Below are 19,308 nucleotides of genomic sequence, written 5' to 3'. Positions count from 1 at the left end.
AAATTAAATAACCTGTAAATATATAGGGGGAGATTTATCAAAACTGGTGTAAAGTAGAACTGGCTTAGTTGCCCTTAACAACAAATCAGATTCCACCTTTCATGTCACAAAGGCGCTCTGAAAAATGAACGATGGAATCTGATTGGTTGCTGTGGACAACTAGGCCAGTTTTCTTTTACACCAATTTTGATAAATTTCCCTCCATAAGAGATTTTTTTTTGTAGCCAAACTAAAAATGAAAATTACTTCATGCTAAATAAAGAAAACATTCACATTGAACTGTAAAAAGGTTGTCAAGTGCATGTGCGTCTATTTGTGTATGTGTATATAATGGCGGCACTTACACTACACTGGCTGACTACAGCAGTTACTGCCGAATGGGGACCAATCCATCTACTGTACTACAAGTACAGAGGAAGGGAACAACCGCTGCTCCCAGCCGGACGTGTACAGAGCCGCATCCCGAGCCATGAGAAAGGAGGGAAGTGTGGTTCTTAGCCCATCGCCTCTTAGGCCTCTTGCACACGAACGTTGTGCATCCGTTCCATGCATTGGAGACCGTAATTTGCGGAACCCAATGCATGGGCAACATCCGTGCGGCGGCCGGGACAGATCGAGACCCATTCAACTTGAATGGGTCCTTGATCCGTCCTCACCGCAAAAAAATAAAACAAGTTCTATTTTTTTGCTGTAGTGCTTTCGTGGGGCTCTGATCTGTGCTTCCATTCCGCATCTCCGTGACTGTGAATGGGTCCGCATCTGTGATGCGGAGTGCACACGGGCCAGTGCCCGTGTATTACGGACCCGCCATATGCGGGCCGTAATACGGCCACAGGCACACAATGGCCGTGTGCAAGAGGCCTTAGATATAAAATGATTCAGTGATCGGTGTAGTCCTACCCTGGAGTCTGTGTTGCCATTCTCTCCTGCTCGGCCTGCTGATCTAGTGCTAATTCCAGTGAAATGCTGGGTGACAGGGGCACATTGTGTATGCAGCTTGTTATATACTGGTAGGAAGCCATCAGCGTGGGAAAGGGGGGGCCGGCTTCAGTATACTTTATACATCAACTGCTCCGTGCACAAATATACAGCAAGCAGAAACTGTTTGGTGGTATTATATATATTGACTATATGGTAAGGAGACGTTATTTATTCACTTCATAATATAGGCACTGAGGGTTACTATTATGTGCATGTGCAATTTTTGTGCATCGATTTGTGTAATGTATGCACTATACTGCCCCCTTCCGCTTGATGACATGCGGTGTAACTCCGGGACACACACGTTGTGCTAATGGGAAATGTAATTAAAAAAACGTACCTATAGGAAGACACGAGTCCTCTTCTTTTTTAAGGCTTCTTGCACAGCGGGCTTGTTGGTGCCCAGGTTTTTTAGCAAACTGTGCTGACCTATGATATAAAGGAGTTCAGCCAGAAAATCATACTTGTCCTGTTCAATGAACTCTTGCCTTTGGAGCTCGCAAAAAAGATCTAGATTTGATTTTATTGCTAAAAGTCTCTTGTTTGGAAGCAAATCCGAGCAAAGGAATTTCAAAGAGTCCAGATCCTCTTGGGTAAGTTCAGAATCAATCAGAAAAAGTGTATCATTGCAGGAATCCATTGGTCAGAATACAGAGGGCCCTATGAGCCCCTGCCCTTCCTAAAACAGAATAAAACAAAAAGAAAACGGTTACACTATAAAAAAAAAAAGTTCGCAGCCTCAGAGGGATATACCGGCACGTTCTAAGATTATCAGTTCACAATTACGTGGTGGCCTCCACCACAGCCATCAAACACTGTGGAATCTGCTGCCCCTGGTGCAGATGTGAGCTGAGCATTACATTTTCTTACCAAGCTTGCATGTGAAATAATTAAAAAAAAATACTTTTTTTTTTTTTGTGCGACATATTCACAGGAGATGCATCTCTCTACATATCTCTATGGGAGTTCTTATAGTTAGAAGTGGAGACAGCTGATCTACTCCATTCCCAGCGCTGGGCAGTAGGGGTCAGGGGACATATAGATGTGGATTCCAGAGGTTGGAGCCGCATCTCTCAGACATTTATGGCATATCCTAAGGATAACAATCCAAACCAAAACTGTATAACAGCAGAAGATGCTCAGACGATTCACTCAGTATCACATACCCTTTGCTCAAAAAAGTAATTTTTATTAAAAAGTGGCTGTCTCATCTCAACAAACCCTATACCTCTACCTCAGCCCCCCACATGAGCTGAGGGAGAAGAACTTTTTTCCGGTTGGCTTATCATTTAATTGGCTGTATATAATACAACCTTTCCCCTTTTGTGTCCTCTATGGGGAAAATGAACAGTCAGTGGACACTTACTCCCCCAAAACCAGCTCTCATGTGGCAGATCCAAAACAATTATATAGTTTGTCTGTGAACCCGGACATATCCCCATTTTTACCCAGGCAGCCCCCCTGATATGATCATTGGAGCATTTCATGCTCTGATGCTCTCATTTTCCGAGCAGGGCAAAGGATTTTTTTGGTGATCTGGTCACATACCTAGCTTTCCATAGGTAAGAAGGCGGAGGTTTCCACCTAGCAGTGAGCCCTATAAAACGGCGAGGACAGCCCTAAGGCCTGCCCTTCAGTGCCGGTGACGTCACTGGCAACGCTGCTGGGCAGAAACCACCACGTAGCAGTGTGAAAATATGAACAAACAGCCCTCGCCCTGCGCGGTCCATCATTTGTCTGCACTTTTGTTGCTTTGTTTTTGGTTTTTTTGCATGTGCTTTTTTGGATTTTTGGCAGTACTTTTAGCTGTGAAAGCACCAGATCCAGATGTTAGTTAAAGGTCCACGGGAAATATAAAATTCAGGACATACAGCACTAATGCTTTTGTGGCATTTCTTGTGGCACTTCTTTTACGCAGCATGCTGGAGGTTTTGACTCTAGGCAATTTGACAACTCCTTAATTGGGGGTTAAAAAAAAACATGAAGAAAACACTGGTAATAAAGATAATTTTTTTTACTTATAGCTTTTGATTTCTTAAATATTAAACCTGACACAAAAATTCATTATTGCAATGGGTTCCCTATTTTGTGACAATAATTTTGATATGTAACATGTATAGGTTTGAGTGAACGGGGTGACTATGGCGACGGTTTCCATTAGCAATGACAATTTAATTATTTTTTTTTTAATTTGTATTTTTTATTATTTATTTTCACGTATATTTTAATATATTTTTGCCACATAATATGTCCCCCAGGAGGTCATAAACTTTTCAGGACCATGCCATTTTTCACCTTAAGGACCAGGCCATTTTTTGCAAATCTGACTTGTCACTTTATGTGGTGATAACATTAAAACGAATGGGTCCTTGATCCGTCCTCACCGCAAAAAAATAAAACAAAAAAATAAAACAAGAAACCGCACCATAAACGCAAGGACCGTGTGAACATCAACATCAAAACCCCTTCCCATAATGACACATTCATACACAATACGAAAAAAACTAGATTAAGCTAATGAACAAAAAAGAAAGATAACGACCATCTATCAGGTTAAACTTGAAATGAGAAAACATATAGTGAAAGACCATTCAAAATACAAGCTATGTATACCATCAAATAAATTCAAACAATTACCTAAACAAGAAACCCACAGAAAAATAGTAAAACATGAAACACATATTTTGTACTATCAATCTCATAAAAAATTAATCTTCATAAAAAAAAGAACCAATTTGGGGGGGGGGGGGGGAACACACAAAAGAAATCAAACTAGATAACTACAAAGACCTTAAACGCTTGTTAGGGTTAATCGATACGGACCAACATGACAGGAACACACCTATATCCACAACACAAAGGATTTGATCCCAAAATAACACTATTTTTAAAAAAACCGCACTTAAATCGCACTCTAATATTATTTTTTTTAAAAACGCACTGAAACCGCACAAGAAAAACCGCACGTAGAATATAATACGTTTTAGTGGAAATGGATGATTTTTATCAACTTATAGATGAGACCCTTACTGTAGAAATAGATTCTATATACATTATAACCAAGTTATTCCTAATGGAATATTACTCTATGGGACCCTAAGAATGAATTGTGCCGTTATGAATGCACCTAACTGCAGACAAAATCCAGTCCAGGACTTATATTCATCCCAACAAAATTAGGGCAACACCCCTTAAAGAAGAACGCACTTAAACCCTCACTTGCTCCGGACTCATCACTACGTGACCACTGAGGAAGGGACCAGAAAGTGTCCCGAAACGCGTCTGGTCAGAGGAAACAGTGAGGACCATAAGGAAATCAGCTATATTGAACTGTAAATCATCGGAAGAAAATACCTACCACCGTGATATTCTTTTAAATTTCCCGCAGCTAAGAAGATTGGCCAATCAGAAAGCAACTATCGTGTGACGTCAGGCTGCATCACCATCACGTGCAGCATCACATGGTAAGGCAAAGCAATCACGTGGGACGCCACGCAGGTCCTTGCAGAACGGAAGATACCGTAACTAACTGAAGAGGGGTAAAGTAAATTTTATCTTTTTACTATTCCTCCACAAACATATGTACTTTGCCCGCAATAACGGCCACATGTAATAATAATACCGGGACATTTTACATCCAAATCCAAGTGAATTGGAAAACTACTAGGAGAGTCGCTCTCTCTTTAAAAGGCGGACACCAACACTTGGAAATCCGGTGAATACAGAACCTAATATTGCTGTATCTGTACCAGCAACTATTATATATCACGCTCTTAGGCTACTTTCACACTTGCGGCAGAGAGATCCGGCAAGCAGTTCCGTCGCCGGAACTGCCTGCCGGATCAGGCAAAATGTATGCTAACTGATGGCATTAGTAAGACTGATCAGGATCCTGATCAGTCTTAAAAATGCCTGATCAGTCGAAAAAATGCATTGAAATGCCGGATCCGTCTTTCCGGTGTCATCCGGCAAAAAACGGATCCGGCATTTATTTTTTCACCTTTTTTTTCAGTCTGCGCATGCGCATACCGGAAGGACGGATCCGGCATTCCGGTATTCTGAATGCCGGATCCGGCACTAATACATTCCTATGGGAAAAAATGCCTGATCCGGCATTCAGGCAAGTCTTCAGTTTTTTTAGCCGGAGATAAAACCGTAGCATGCTACGGTTTTCTCTTTTGCCTGATCAGTCAAAACGACTGAACTGAAGACATCCTGATGCAAACTGAACGGATTACTCTCCATTCAGAATGCGTGGGGTCATACCTGATCAGTTCTTTTCCGGTATAGAGCCCCTGTGACGGAACTCTATGCCGGAAAAGGACCTTTTTGAAGAACTCTTTGAACATTTTCCAATATTTTTGGACACTACTTTTTATTTTATTTTTAATTGCAATTTTAGGGAACCCCACTCTAGCAATACCCATTGAAATATATACCTCTGTCCAATTTACTCTACCCTAACGTATATTATATATATATTTTTTTATTTTTGTATTTTTATACCATCATTTATATAATTTAAATAAATACCATCAAACATTTTACTTTATATAACAATAAATATCCCCTTATTTACTCCAAATGCGAGTGTGCCATCACAATTCTTTTCTATTATAACATTAAAACGCTTTTACTTATCCAGGCCATTCTGAGACAGTTTTCTCGTCACATATTGTACGTCATGACAGTGGTAAATTTTAGTCAAAATATTAAATTTTTATTTATAAAAAATAAATCAAAAAATTTACCAAGAATTTTGAAAAATTTGCAATTTTCCAAATTTCAATTCCTCTGCTTTTAAAAACAGATAGTGATACCTTCCTAAAATAGTTATTACTTAACATTTCCCATATGTCTACTTCATGCTTGGATCATTTTGTAAATGACATTTTCTTTTTTTGGGACATTAGAAGGCTTAGAAGTTTAGAAGCAAATCTTTAAATTTTTAAGAAAATTTCCAAAGCCCGATTTTTAAGGCCCAGTTCAGGTCTGAAGTCACTTTGTGAGACTTACATAATAGAAACCAGTGATGGCCAGTTCGCCCGCAAACACATGCGGGCTGCCATCTTAACTCACAAGTCCGGCGAAACTGCCTGCTCCCGGTGACCGTATTTGTTTCAGACCGGCTCGTGGCACAGGTAAGGGCTTACCTGTGCATCGCCGGACTTGTGAGTTAAGATGGCAGTCCGCATGTGTTCGCAAGCGAACACGGCGAACTGGCCATCACTGATAGAAACTACCCATAAATGGCCCCATTTTGGAAACTACACACCTCAAGGTATTCAAAACTGATTTTACAAACGTTGTCAATCTTTTAGGTGTTCCACAAGAATTAAAGGAAAATATAGATGAAATTTCATAATTTCACTTTTTTGGCAGATTTTCCATTTTAATCAATTTTTTTCTGCTAACACAGATAAGGGTTAACAGCCAAACAAAACTCAATATTTATTACCCTGATTCTGTAGTTTACAGAAACACTCCATATGTGGTCGTAAACTGCTGTATGACCACACAGCAGGGCGCAGAAGGAAAGGAACGCCATATGTTTTTGGAGGGCAGATTTCACTGTGATAATTTGGAAAGGTGACTGTTTGGTACTATTTTGGGGGGCTTTCTTTACATGATACATTCCACTTACTGAAGTGAGACAACTCTTTTAAGTCACATCTACCAGCGCCGTACATGTACGGCGAGGGTCATTAAGGGGTTAAAAGACCTCTGGAGGACACTGACTTTTTTTACTTGCACTGTTTACACTGTAACTGGGGCATCCACAGGAGCCCCAGTTACAAGGGAAACCAGCCCGCTGTGGGGACATAACACACAGGCAGAGCTGATCAGGATCTCCTTAGACCCTGCAGCTCTGCTCCTGTCCTGAGATACCGACAGGAGAAGCGGCTCGGTCGCTGGCACAGCAGAAGGCAGAAGTGGTAATAAACTGCTCCTGTCTTCCCCTCAGGGCCCCCACTGTGTCTGACAGCCAGTACCCGACCTGCTCCTGGTAGATTGCAGGAGCGGGAGCTTTAATTCTAGCGCTATCTGCACAGGGTATGTGCAGATAGGACGTATATAGTCAGTGGGCAGTCGGGAAGGGGTTAATCAATTTTCACTTTCACATTAAGATCTTATACTCCTCACATTTTAGGGAAATTACAATTGTATTCTTTCGTAACTATACTCAGTATTAGCAGTGCAGGTAAAAAAATTGTCAGCCTGCCGCTCAAAATGTTGCAATTAGGTACCGTACAACCCTTTATAAGAATCGGCGGGTCCACAATACACGGGACACCATCCGTGTGCATTCCGCATCTATTCACTTGAATGAGTCCGCAAATCCGGAGATGCGGTGTGGAACGGAACCACGAAACGAAAGCACTACGGAGTGCTTTTGTGGGGGTTCCGTGCTTTAGTTCCGCAAAAAGATAGAACTTGTCCTATCTTTTTGCGTAACGGACGGATCGCAGACTCCATTCAAGTGAATGGGGTCGCGATCCGCATGTGGCTGGCCCACGGTCGTTGTCCGTGCATTGCGGTCTGCAGCATGGGCACAGCCATCACACGTTTGAGTGCAAGAGGCCTAAGAGTGAGGACGCCACCAGGACATGGAGGAGTAGCACGGTCACTCTAGCTGGGCTTTCCATGTAACTAAGCAGTGGTCACAGTGTAGTAGGGCTGTTAGTAAACAGTATTTATTAAGGAGGCTCAAAAGTGCCATTAACCCTTTCAGGACCCTGCCAATTTTAATTTCTTTTGTTTTCATTTTTCCCTCCCCACTTTCCAAAAGCCATACATTTTTCCTTTCCACATAGCCAGACGAGGGCATATTTTTTGCAGGACAATTTGTCTTTTTAAATGGCCATTTGATTTATTGAAAAATGGCTTGGATTTTGGGGTTTTGTTTTATGCAGATCACTGTCATCACAGACAAGACTGCCTTCTTGACTTTAAAGTTCAGAATCAGTAGGAATTGAAAAGAATAAATTACACTTTGCTGAATCTTTTCCTACAAAACTCTATATCAATCTGCTCAGCTCCTCCTGCTCTATAACATGCTGCCTGCAGATTACACTGGATTTTCTTTGTTACTTTAAATGACCAGGATTAGAGTTATCCCTGTCATTGGGGCCCAGTGTCAGCTGACACCTGCCACATACAGTTGCAAGAAAAAGTATGTGAACCCTTTGGAATTATATGGATTTCTGCACAAATTGGTCATAAAATGTGATCTGATCTTCATCTAAGTCACAACAATAGACAATCACAGTCTGCTTAAACTAATAACACACAAAGAATTAAATGTTACCATGTTTTTATTGAACACACCATGTAAACATTCACAGTGCAGGTGGAAAAAGTATGTGAACCCTTAGATTTAATAACTGGCTGAACCTCCTTTGGCAGCAATAACTTCAACCAAACGTTTCCTGTAGTTGCAGATCAGACGTGCACAACGGTCAGGAGTAATTATTGACCATTCCTCTTTACAGAACTGTTTCAGATCAGCAATATTCTTGGAATGTCTGGTGTGAATCGCTTTATTGAGGTCATGCCACAGCATCACAATCGGGTTGAGGTCAGGACTCTGACTGGGCCACTCCAGAAGGCGTATTTTCTTCTGTTTAAGCCATTCTGTTGTTAATTTACTTCTATGCTTTGGGTCATTGTCCTGTTGCAACACCCATCTTCTGTTGATCTTCAGCTGGTGGACAGATGGCCTTAAGTTCTCCTGCAAAATGTCTTGATAAATTGGAAATTCATTTTACCTTCGATGATAGCAATGTGTCCAGGCCCTGACGCAGCAAAGCAGCCCCAAACCATGATGCCCCCACCACTATACTTCACAGTTGGGATGAGGTTTTGATGTTGGTGTGCTGTGCCTCTTTTTCTCCACACATAGTGTTGTGTGTTTCTTCCAAACAACTCAACTTTGGTTTCATCTGTCCACAGAATATTTTGCCACTACTGCTGTGGAACATCCAGGTGCTCTTGTGCAAACTGTAAACGTGCAGCAATATTTTTTTTTAGACAGCAGTGGCTTCCTCTGTGGTATCCTCCCATGAAATCCATTCTTGTTTAGTGTTTTGCGTATCGTAGATTCGCTAACAGGGATGTTAGCATATGCCAGAGACTTTTGTAAGTCTTTAGCTGACACTCTAGGATTCTTCTTCACCTCATTGAGCAGTCTGCGCTGTGCTCTTGCAGTCATCTTTACAGGACGGCCACTCCTAGGGAGAGTAGCAGCAGTGCTGAACTTTCTCCATTTATAGAAAATTTGTCTTACCGTGGACTGATGAACAGCAAGACTTTTGGAGATACCTTTATAACCCTTTCCAGCTTAATGCAAGTCAACAATTCTTAATCGTAGGTCTTCTGAGAGCTCTTTTGTGCGACGCATCATTCACATCAGGCAATGCTTCTTGTGAAAAGCAAACCCAGAACTGGTGTGTGTTTTTTATAGGGCAGGGCAGCTGTAACCAAGACCTCCAATCTCATCTTATTGATTGGACTCCGGTTGGCTGACACCTCACTCCAATTAGATCTTGGAGATGTCATTAGTCTAGGGGTTCACATACTTTTCCCCCCTGCACTGTGAATGTTTACATGGTGTGTTCAATAAAAACATGGTAATATTTAATTATTTGTGTGTTAAGCAGTTTAAGCAGACTGTGATTGTCTATTGTTGTGACTTAGATGAAGATCAGATTACATTTTATGACCAATTTGTGCAGAAATCCATATCACTCCAAAGGGTTCACCAACTTTTTCTTGCAACTGTATAGAACAAGATCAGCATTTGATCCCGCTCCATACACCTCCCGTGCACTGCGTACATACTATTAAGGCTACGTTCAGAGTTAGGTTCAGAATCCAGTAGCCTGATCCACAGCCTACCACATCCTGCCATGCTGGATATGACTGTGTACCGCCATATCCCCATTGACTATAGTGGGATCTGACAGAGAGCCATCTGCTCCCCGGAAAATATGTCTGGATTCGACTAGACAGAAACTGCTGCCCGCAGCAATGTTGCCCGAAACGGCAACATTGTCCGGCCGATTCTCGCGACTGGATCTCATTATAGTCAATGGGGATCTGGTGGTACAGACTCATATCCGGCAATGCCAGATATGGTGAGCTCTGGTAGCTCAGGCTATCAGATTCGAAACTCAACTGTGAATGGGGCCTAAGTGTGAACAGGTTAAAGGAAATTTCTAGTTTAAATGGACACTTTCATCAACATTTTTATCACATATTAACAGCCTATATGTATTTTTTCACAAAAAATGAGCAGATGGCATGTAGCGGGTCATTTATCATTTGCAGTTGTTTTTGTGTCAGTTTTAAGTCAGGCTTTGCTTTGTGTGCCTGTCCCAAATTTATGAACTGGTGCACCTTAATAATATATGTGGTGTGAGACTAATGTGGTTTACACCTTTAGGTGTGAAAGTAGACCAGCGAATTAGCTGGCGTAGGTTGTGACTTTTTTGCGACTTTTGCAAAAGTCGCACATAGTAAATGAGCAATAATCCAGGTCTAATCTCACTTTTAGCTCTTAAACATAGACCACTGTGAAAAGTGGCAAAGAAGATCAAATGTCGAAAATTGAACAAATGTTGCAGAAAATGTCCCAGTTCCCATGACTTGTGACTTTTTTAGACCACAAAACTGACCTATCTGGTTTGATAAATGACCCCTAGAATGTTTTAAGTCACTATGAATTCTACTTCTTGCCCTGTATCTTTGTACTCTTACCATGGCAAATGGTCTTGCTTAACCCTTTCGCTACCAGCAATGGATAAACATGGCGCCCATTCGCACGCATAACAGGCACCGTGGCTGGTGGGGCTCCGCTGTTTCAAACAACATAGACCCGCGGCTAATGACCGCGACTGGCAATAATCCCGATCGCGGTCATTAAGGCTTTTAGATGCTAAAAGCTAAAAAGCCATAACGGAAGAGTGCACTTCCGGGCTTCTTACTGGCATTCTCTGCAGCCAATGAGGATGCCGGTAATTGAATTCAATACACTGAGTCTCTTTGAAGAGACCCAGGGTATTGGAGCTGCAATTCTTATTTTGGCCAACATAAGAAATGAGCAATTCTGGTATCATCATGGATCTTTATGAAACATGATAATACAGAATAAATAAAAAAAATTGTGAGTCTTGTAGCTTCAAACATAATCTACAAAACTATTAAAAAAAAGTTAAAATAAAATTTAAAAAAATGTAAAATATAAAAATTTTAATCACCCCCTGTCCGTAGCATAAAAAATAAATAAATACATAAATAACAAACAAAAATATAAACATCATTAGCATCACCGCGTCCGACAACACACGTACTATTAAAACATAAAAATATTTTTCCAATAGAGCGAATGGGTCAAAATGGCCGAATCTGCATTTTTTCATCGCTTAAAAGTCACACTCCAAAATGGTATCAATAAAAACTACAGATCGTCCTGCCAAAAAATTACCCCCATACAGCTCAGCAGATATAACTATAAAAAAGTTATGGGGGTATGGTGATGTAAAAAAAAAAAAAAAAAAATAAATCTCAGTTTTAATTTGTTTTTAAACTATTTAAAAAAAAAAAAAAAACATATACATATGTGGTATCGCTGTTACTGTACTGACCCAGAAAAAGAAGGGCACAGGTCAGTTTTGCCTCAAAGGGAACACCACAGGGACAAAGCTCGCAAAATGGTGGAGGAATTGTGTTTTTTTTCCAATTCCACCCCATTTGGATTTTTTTCCCCGCTTCCCACTACATCATATGCAATATTAAATGGTGGCGTTGGAATGTACAACTTGTCCCGCAAAAAACAAGCCCTCATATGGATATGTGAACGGAAAAATGAAAACATTATGGCTCAAGGAAGATAGGGAAGAAAAATGAAAACGCAGAAATGAAAAAAAAACTTCAGTATCCAAGGGGTTAAAGTAGTTGTGCACTATTAGAAAAATAATGAGAGCTTCTGTCAAAACCAGCGCCACACCTGTCCATTGACTATTTGTAGTATAGGAGACGTGCTATCTTTTGCGTAAAGGACATACAGATGCAGAAAGCACACGGATGTCTTCCTTGTGCTTTCCGCATCTATATGTCCGTTCTGCAAAAGATTGAATACGTTCTATTCTTGGCCGTCGATGGATCGGCAAAAAATCCGCAGATCCGCGTTTTGCTGACTGCAAAATAAATAGAGTTGTGTGAACACCACCTTAGGGTTCATGCACACAAACGTATTTTCTTTTCGCTTCCGTTCCGGGTTTTTTGCAGACCGTATGCGGAACCATTCACTTCAATGGGGCTGTAGAAAATACAGAAGTTACTCCATGTGCATTCTGTTTGTCCGCATGGCCGTTCCGCAAAAAAGTAGTGCATGTCCTAATATTGTCCATAAATCACGGTCCGAGGCCCCATTCCAGTCAATGGGTCCGCAAAAAAACGGAACGCACACGGAACACATCCGTATGTCATCCGTATTTTGCAGATCCATACTGTAGAAATGCTATGCCCAGCCCATATTGCTCATGTGTTTGGTGATTAATAAGTTACTGTTTCTGTATACAAGCCGCAAAAAAACGGATCAAATTCCAAAACCATACGGATATGTTTTGTGCAATAACGGAACGGAATAGGACTTAAATCAGAGAAAAAAAAACTCATACGGAAAAAAACGGGTCAGTGAAAAACGGACCGCAAAACAACAACGGTCGAGTCCTTACACTGATAAGTGTAGGCCTATCAAGAGAATAGAGCTGTCATACTGTTATCATAATTCTATACCTATGATCAAGAGGATTACAATGCAGATAACATCTTTCCATCACAACAGCAGTAAACTGACAATGGGTTCCAGATCTGTCTAGGAGTTTATTTCTTTGTATTGTACCGCTGAAATGAAAAATGTTCAAGAATTCTAAAAATGTGTTTTCGGGGAATATTGAGTTTAAAGAGCACCTGACAGCAGGTGAACCCTATTAAGCCATGAATACCGCCTGGTAGGGTTTATACTGCTGATGATGCAACTTGTGAAAATCGGTTGCAGTGTTCCTGAGGACTTCAGTGCACCAAAGGGCATGGCCAGCACTAAAAAGCTGATTAAGGCCTCGTTCACATTTCCGTGTCTGTTTCACATCCGTGAAAAAAACTGTCCGCATTACATCCGTGAAGCATCCCTGTTTGGTACGTGTGTCCATTTTTTACCCTCTATGTGTCATCTGTATTCCACAGATGCTGCTCAGCTGAAGAGCATCTCCTATCAGTCTTCAGTGTAAGGCCTCATGCACACGACTGTTGTGTGTTTTGCGGTCCTCGCGTATCCGCGAAACACGGATGGCGTCCGTGTGCGTTCCGCACTTTGCGGAACGGCACGGACAGCCATTGATATAACTGGCTATTCTTGTCCGCAAAACATGGACAAGAATAGGACAGGTTATATATTTTTTTGCGGACCACGGAACGGAGCAACGGATGCGGCCCCATTGGAGCCAAAACTGCGGCTCGGATGCGGACTAAAACAACGGCCGTGTGCATGAGACCTAAAACGGACGCAACACGGATGCCATCCATGTTGTGTCCATGATTTTCATGGACGGTGTGTTTGGCCCACATAATGGACCAAAGTAGTGCATGTCTCTCAGATTTTTTTTCACGGACTTACAGTCACTGGACAACCACTGATGTATGAGCAGACGCACTGAAATAAATGGATACGTGTGCGGTACTTGGAAAACGTGAACAAGCACACTTCATTAAAAATTGGAAATGTGAACGAACTCTAACATGCACTGAGAGTGAACTGAAGCCCTCGTCTGTATAAAGAATAAAAGTTTTTTTTTTCTGAAATCCACCGTTCCAGGCGGTATGCCTGGTTGTATAGAGTTGATCCTGCTTACAGGTGCTCCCCTTTCTGCTGAAAGCATCCCATTAGGCTCCATTCATACATCCGCAATTTCGGAATTGCGGACCCATTCATTTTTTATGGGGCAGAACATCGTGCTGCCTGGACATGTAATTGCGGACCCGCACTTCCGGGTCCGTACTTCCGTTCCACAAAAAAATAGAACATGTCCTATTCTTGTCCGCAATTGCGGACAAGAACAGGCATATTCTATTAGTGCCGGCAATGTGCGGTCTGCAAAATGCGGAACGCACATTGCCGCTTTCCGTGTTTTGCGGATCCGTGGATACGCAAAACACGTTGCGGACGTGTGAATGGAGCCTAAGGCAGTGTCTGAATGAAATGTCTGCTAACTGGTTTAGGCCTCTTTGACACTACCGTATGGCTATTTCAGTGTTTTGCGGTCCGTTTTTCACGGATCTGTTGTTCCGTTTTTTTGTTGTGTTTCCGTTTTGTTTTTTCCGTATGGCATATACAGTAATAACATAGAAAAAATTGGGCTGGGCATAACATTTTCAATAGATGGTTCCGCAAAAACTGAACTGATACGGAAGACATACGGATGCATTTCCGTATGTGTTCCGTTTTTTTTTGCGGACCCATTGACTTGAATGGAGCCACGGAAAGTGATTTGCGGGCAATAATAGGATATGTTCTATCTTTCAACGGAACGGAAAAACGGAAATACGGAAACGGAATGCATACGGAGTACATTCTGTTTTTTTTTGCGGAACCATTGAAATGAATGGTTCCGTATACGGAACGCAAAAAAACGGCCTGCAAAACGGAAAAAAAAACCGGTAGTGTGAAAGAGGCCTTATATTGCAACAAATTTATGACGGCATTTCCGGATCTAATTAATCTGTCACATCGTACTGCGCATCTCTGCCATTACAGTTCACACCGGCTTAGGGTACTTTCACACTTGCGTTAGAGGAATCCAGCAGGCAGTTCCTTAAGGGGTTAAATTACAGCACTTTATCTACTCCAGGGTCTGTGTGGGAGTACTCTGGCAGGTGCTGTTCATGGGAACTCTAAGGCCCCTTTCACACGGGCGAGTATTCCGCGCGGATGCGATGCGGGAGGTGAACGCATTGCACCCGCACTGAATACCGACCCATTAATTTCTATGGGGCTGTTCACATGAGCAGTGATTTTCACGCATCACTTGTGCGTTGCGTGAAAATCGCAGCATGCTCTATATTCTGCGTTTTTCATGCAATGCAGGCCCCATAGAAGTGAATGGGGTTGCGTGAAAATCGCAAGCATCCGCAAGCGAGTGCGGATGCGGTGCGATTTTCACGCACGGTTGCTAGGAGACGATCGGGATGGAGACCCGATCATTATTATTTTCCCTTATAACATGGTTATAAGGGAAAATAATAGCATTCTGAATACAGAATGCATAGTAAAATAGCGCTGGAGGGGTTAAAAAAAAATTTAAAAAAATTTAACTCACCTTAATCCACTTGCTCGCGCAGCCGGCATCTCCTTCTGTCTCCTTTGCTGAACAGGACCTGTGGTGACGTCATTCCGGTCATCACATGATCCATCACCATGGTAAAAGATCATGTGATGACCGGAGTGACGTCACCACAGGTCCTGTTCAGCAAAGGAGACAGAAGAGATGCCGGCTGCGCGAGCAAGTGGATTAAGGCGAGTTAAATTTTTTTTATTTTTTTTTAACCCCTCCAGCGCTAGTTTACTATGCATTCTGTATTCAGAATGCTATTATTTTCCCTTATAACTATGTTATACGGGAAAATAATACAATCTACAGAACACCGATCCCAAGCCCGAACTTTGGGTTTGGGTACCAAACATGCGTGATTTTTCTCACACGAGTGCAAAACGCATTACAATGTTTTGCACTTGCGCAGAAAAATTGCGGGTGTTCCTGTAATGCACCCGCACGTTTTCCCGCAACGCCCGTCTGAAAGAGGCATAACAGTGGGTACTATTCATGGGGGTTACAGTCTGGTTGGCACTATGCGTGAGGACACTCTAGGTGGCACTACTCATGGGGTCACTCTTAGGCCTCATGCATACGACCATTGTTTTATTCTGTGTCCGTTGTTCCGTTTTTCGGGATTTTCTGCGGACCCATTGACTTTCAATGGGTCCGTTGAAAACTCGGCTAATGCACCGTTTGTCATCCGCGTCTGTGATTTGTGGTTCCAGTCCGTCAAAAAAATATAACCTGTCCTATTTTTTTCATGGAAAACGGTTCGCGGACCCATTCAAGTCAATGGGACCGTGAAAAAACGCGGAGGCACACAAGATTGTCATCCGCGTCCGCTTTTTTCCTATCATTTACATGGCAAACTTGACAGACTTTTTTTTGGTGATCCTCCAAAAATAAAGGAAGACATACGGAAATAGAAACGGAAACGGATCACGGAACAACGGTACGGAACACAACAACGGTCGTGTGCATGAGGCCTTAATGAGGACACTGGCAGGCACTATTCTTGAGGACACAGGCCAGTGCCATTTATGAGAATACTCTGGGAGGCGCCTTTCTGGGAACACTATGGTATGCATTATTCATGGGGATTCCCTGGTAGAATATGCTGTTTATCACTAATCAGGAGGACACCCTGGTAGACGCCATACAGGGGGGCACTCTGGTAGACGCCATACAGGAGGGCACTCTGGTAGACGCCATACAGGGGGACATCCTGGTAGACGCCATACAGGAGGACACTCTGGTAGACGCCATACAGGAGGACACTCTGGTAGACGCCATACAGGAGGACACTCTGGTAGACGCCATACAGGAGGACACTCTGGTAGACGCCATACAGGGGGGCACCCTGGTAGACGCCATACAGGAGGACACCCTGGTAGACGCCATACAGGAGGACACCCTGGTAGACGCCATACAGGAGGACACTCTGGTAGACGCCATACAGGGGGGCACCCTGGTAGACGCCATACAGGAGGACACCCTGGTAGACGCCATACAGGGGGACACTCTGGTAGACGCCATACAGGGGGACACTCTGGTAGACGCCATACAGGGGGACACTCTGGTAGACGCCATACAGGGGGACACTCTGGTAGACGCCATACAGGGGGACACCCTGGTAGACGCCATACAGGGGGACACCCTGGTAGACGCCATACAGGGGGACACCCTGGTAGACGCCATACAGGGGGACACCCTGGTAGACGCCATACAGGGGGACACCCTGGTAGACGCCATACAGGGGGACACCCTGGTAGACGCCATACAGGGGGACATCCTGGTAGACGCCATACAGGAGGACACTCTGGTAGACGCCATACAGGAGGACACTCTGGTAGACGCCATACAGGGGGGCACTCTGGTAGACGCCATACAGGGGGGCACTCTGGTAGACGCCATACAGGGGGGCACTCTGGTAGACGCCATACAGGGGGGCACTCTGGTAGACGCCATACAGGGGGGCACTCTGGTAGACGCCATACAGGGGGGCACTCTGGTAGACGCCATACAGGGGGGCACTCTGGTAGACGCCATACAGGGGGGCACTCTGGTAGACGCCATACAGGGGGGCACTCTGGTAGACGCCATACAGGGGGGCACTCTGGTAGACGCCATACAGGGGGGCACTCTGGTAGACGCCATACAGGGGGGCACTCTGGTAGACGCCATACAGGGGGGCACTCTGGTAGACGCCATACAGGGGGGCACTCTGGTAGACGCCATACAGGAGGACACTCTGGTAGACGCCATACAGGAGGACACTCTGGTAGACGCCATACAGGAGGACACTCTGGTAGACGCCATACAGGAGGACACTCTGGTAGACGCCATACAGGAGGACACTCTGGTAGACGCCATACAGGAGGACACTCTGGTAGACGCCATACAGGGGGGCACCCTGGTAGACGCCATACAGGAGGACACTCTGGTAGACGCCATACAGGGGGGCACCCTGGTAGACGCCATACAGGGGGACACCCTGGTAGACGCCATACAGGAGGACACTCTGGTAGACGCCATACAGGGGGGCACTCTGGTAGACGCCATACAGGGGGGCACTCTGGTAGACGCCATACAGGGGGGCACCCTGGTAGACGCCATACAGGGGGGCACCCTGGTAGACGCCATACAGGGGGACACCCTGGTAGACGCCATACAGGGGGGCACCCTGGTAGACGCCATACAGGAGGACACTCTGGTAGACGCCATACAGGGGGGCACCCTGGTAGACGCCATACAGGGGGACACTCTGGTAGACGCCATACAGGGGGACACTCTGGTAGACGCCATACAGGGGGACACTCTGGTAGACGCCATACAGGGGGACACTCTGGTAGACGCCATACAGGGGGACACTCTGGTAGACGCCATACAGGGGGGCACCCTGGTAGACGCCATACAGGAGGGCACTATATTAGGCAGTGAGGCACTATTCATGAGGACACTGACAGGCACTAGGGACACTCTGGTAGACACCACTGGTGGCGGGCACTGTCATAAGAGCACCCTGGCTGTGAGACACTTCTGGACATGTTATGCTTCCAGCCAGCCACATACTAGTCTGCAGGACAGAAGCACACGCGTCCATTCCTGAGGAGGCTGCGGGCTCGGACATGTCTCACCCACTTCCGCCTCACCGAGCGCACGCAACAGGCGCCGCTTACCAGAGTCAATAAAGTGGAAACTTCTGAAGACCTCCGGTGAAGCCCCGACACCCGCTACACGTCTCCGCCGGCCATTGCTGAGGTTCCCGCCTCACGGTAACGTGCGGAAAGTAGATAGAGGAGCGGAGGCCGCCCCGGAGCCGTCCTGTGTGCTCGGCGTCTCCTTGTGTCACTTCCTACTGTAAACCGAAACCAGAAGGTTCACCCTGTAAGAAGACGGCAAGGAGAAGTGGGGCGTCGTTACCGCAGCGTTACACAGTCCGGCGGCCTTCCGTCAGCCACCATGATATCACAGTGTAGTTACTGGCCACATGTGGGGACCAGGGCGCCCCCATTATTATCACAGGCGCTGGTGTTTGTGAAGGGGGGGAAAAGCGTGAATTCCAGGTGATAATCCGTCCAAAGTCTCTGTACAACTGTATAGTTACTAAATAGGAGCAAATAATTTACATTGTGTTAGAGACTTGGGGTTGTGCAGTGGTGTAATACTGATCACCTCATCAATATCAGATTGGCGGGGACCCTCGCCTGTCAGCGGTTTGAAAGGAAGACCCCCACTCACTGGTGCCGGAGTGAGCGCTAAAAAGGAGACGATAGGCAGCGAGGAAGCCGGGCTGCCACAACCACTGGAACCGCTTCAACCAGCAGATCGGCGGGTGTCGGACCCCGGCATCTGATATTGATGACCCATCCTATAGACACTATACACGAGGACACTCTGGTAGACATTATTCAGGGTTTTCAAAGAATTTTCTACTTCTCCCCTCGGCCTTCTC

General features: G+C 44.4%; 1 protein-coding gene across 1 annotated transcript in view; it reads right to left on the bottom strand.

The window, feature by feature from the left end:
- LOC121007625 (caspase-8-like) overlaps nt 1-18,719 on the bottom strand; it is a 92,909-nt gene extending 74,190 nt beyond the window's left edge. The window contains 3 exon segments of the mRNA XM_040439681.1: nt 1,322-1,350; nt 1,352-1,660; nt 18,533-18,719. Coding sequence (XP_040295615.1) covers nt 1,322-1,350; nt 1,352-1,621 — 299 coding nt within the window. The 5' untranslated portion in view covers nt 1,622-1,660; nt 18,533-18,719.
- Between the last annotated feature and the right edge of the window lie 589 nt (nt 18,720-19,308).

The sequence above is a fragment of the Bufo bufo genome, chromosome 7, assembly GCF_905171765.1.
Source record: "Bufo bufo chromosome 7, aBufBuf1.1, whole genome shotgun sequence".
In the NCBI taxonomy this organism is placed as follows: Eukaryota; Metazoa; Chordata; class Amphibia; order Anura; family Bufonidae; genus Bufo; species Bufo bufo.
Note: the sequence above shows the minus strand (reverse complement) of the source record. Positions and strands in the feature narration are given on the sequence as shown.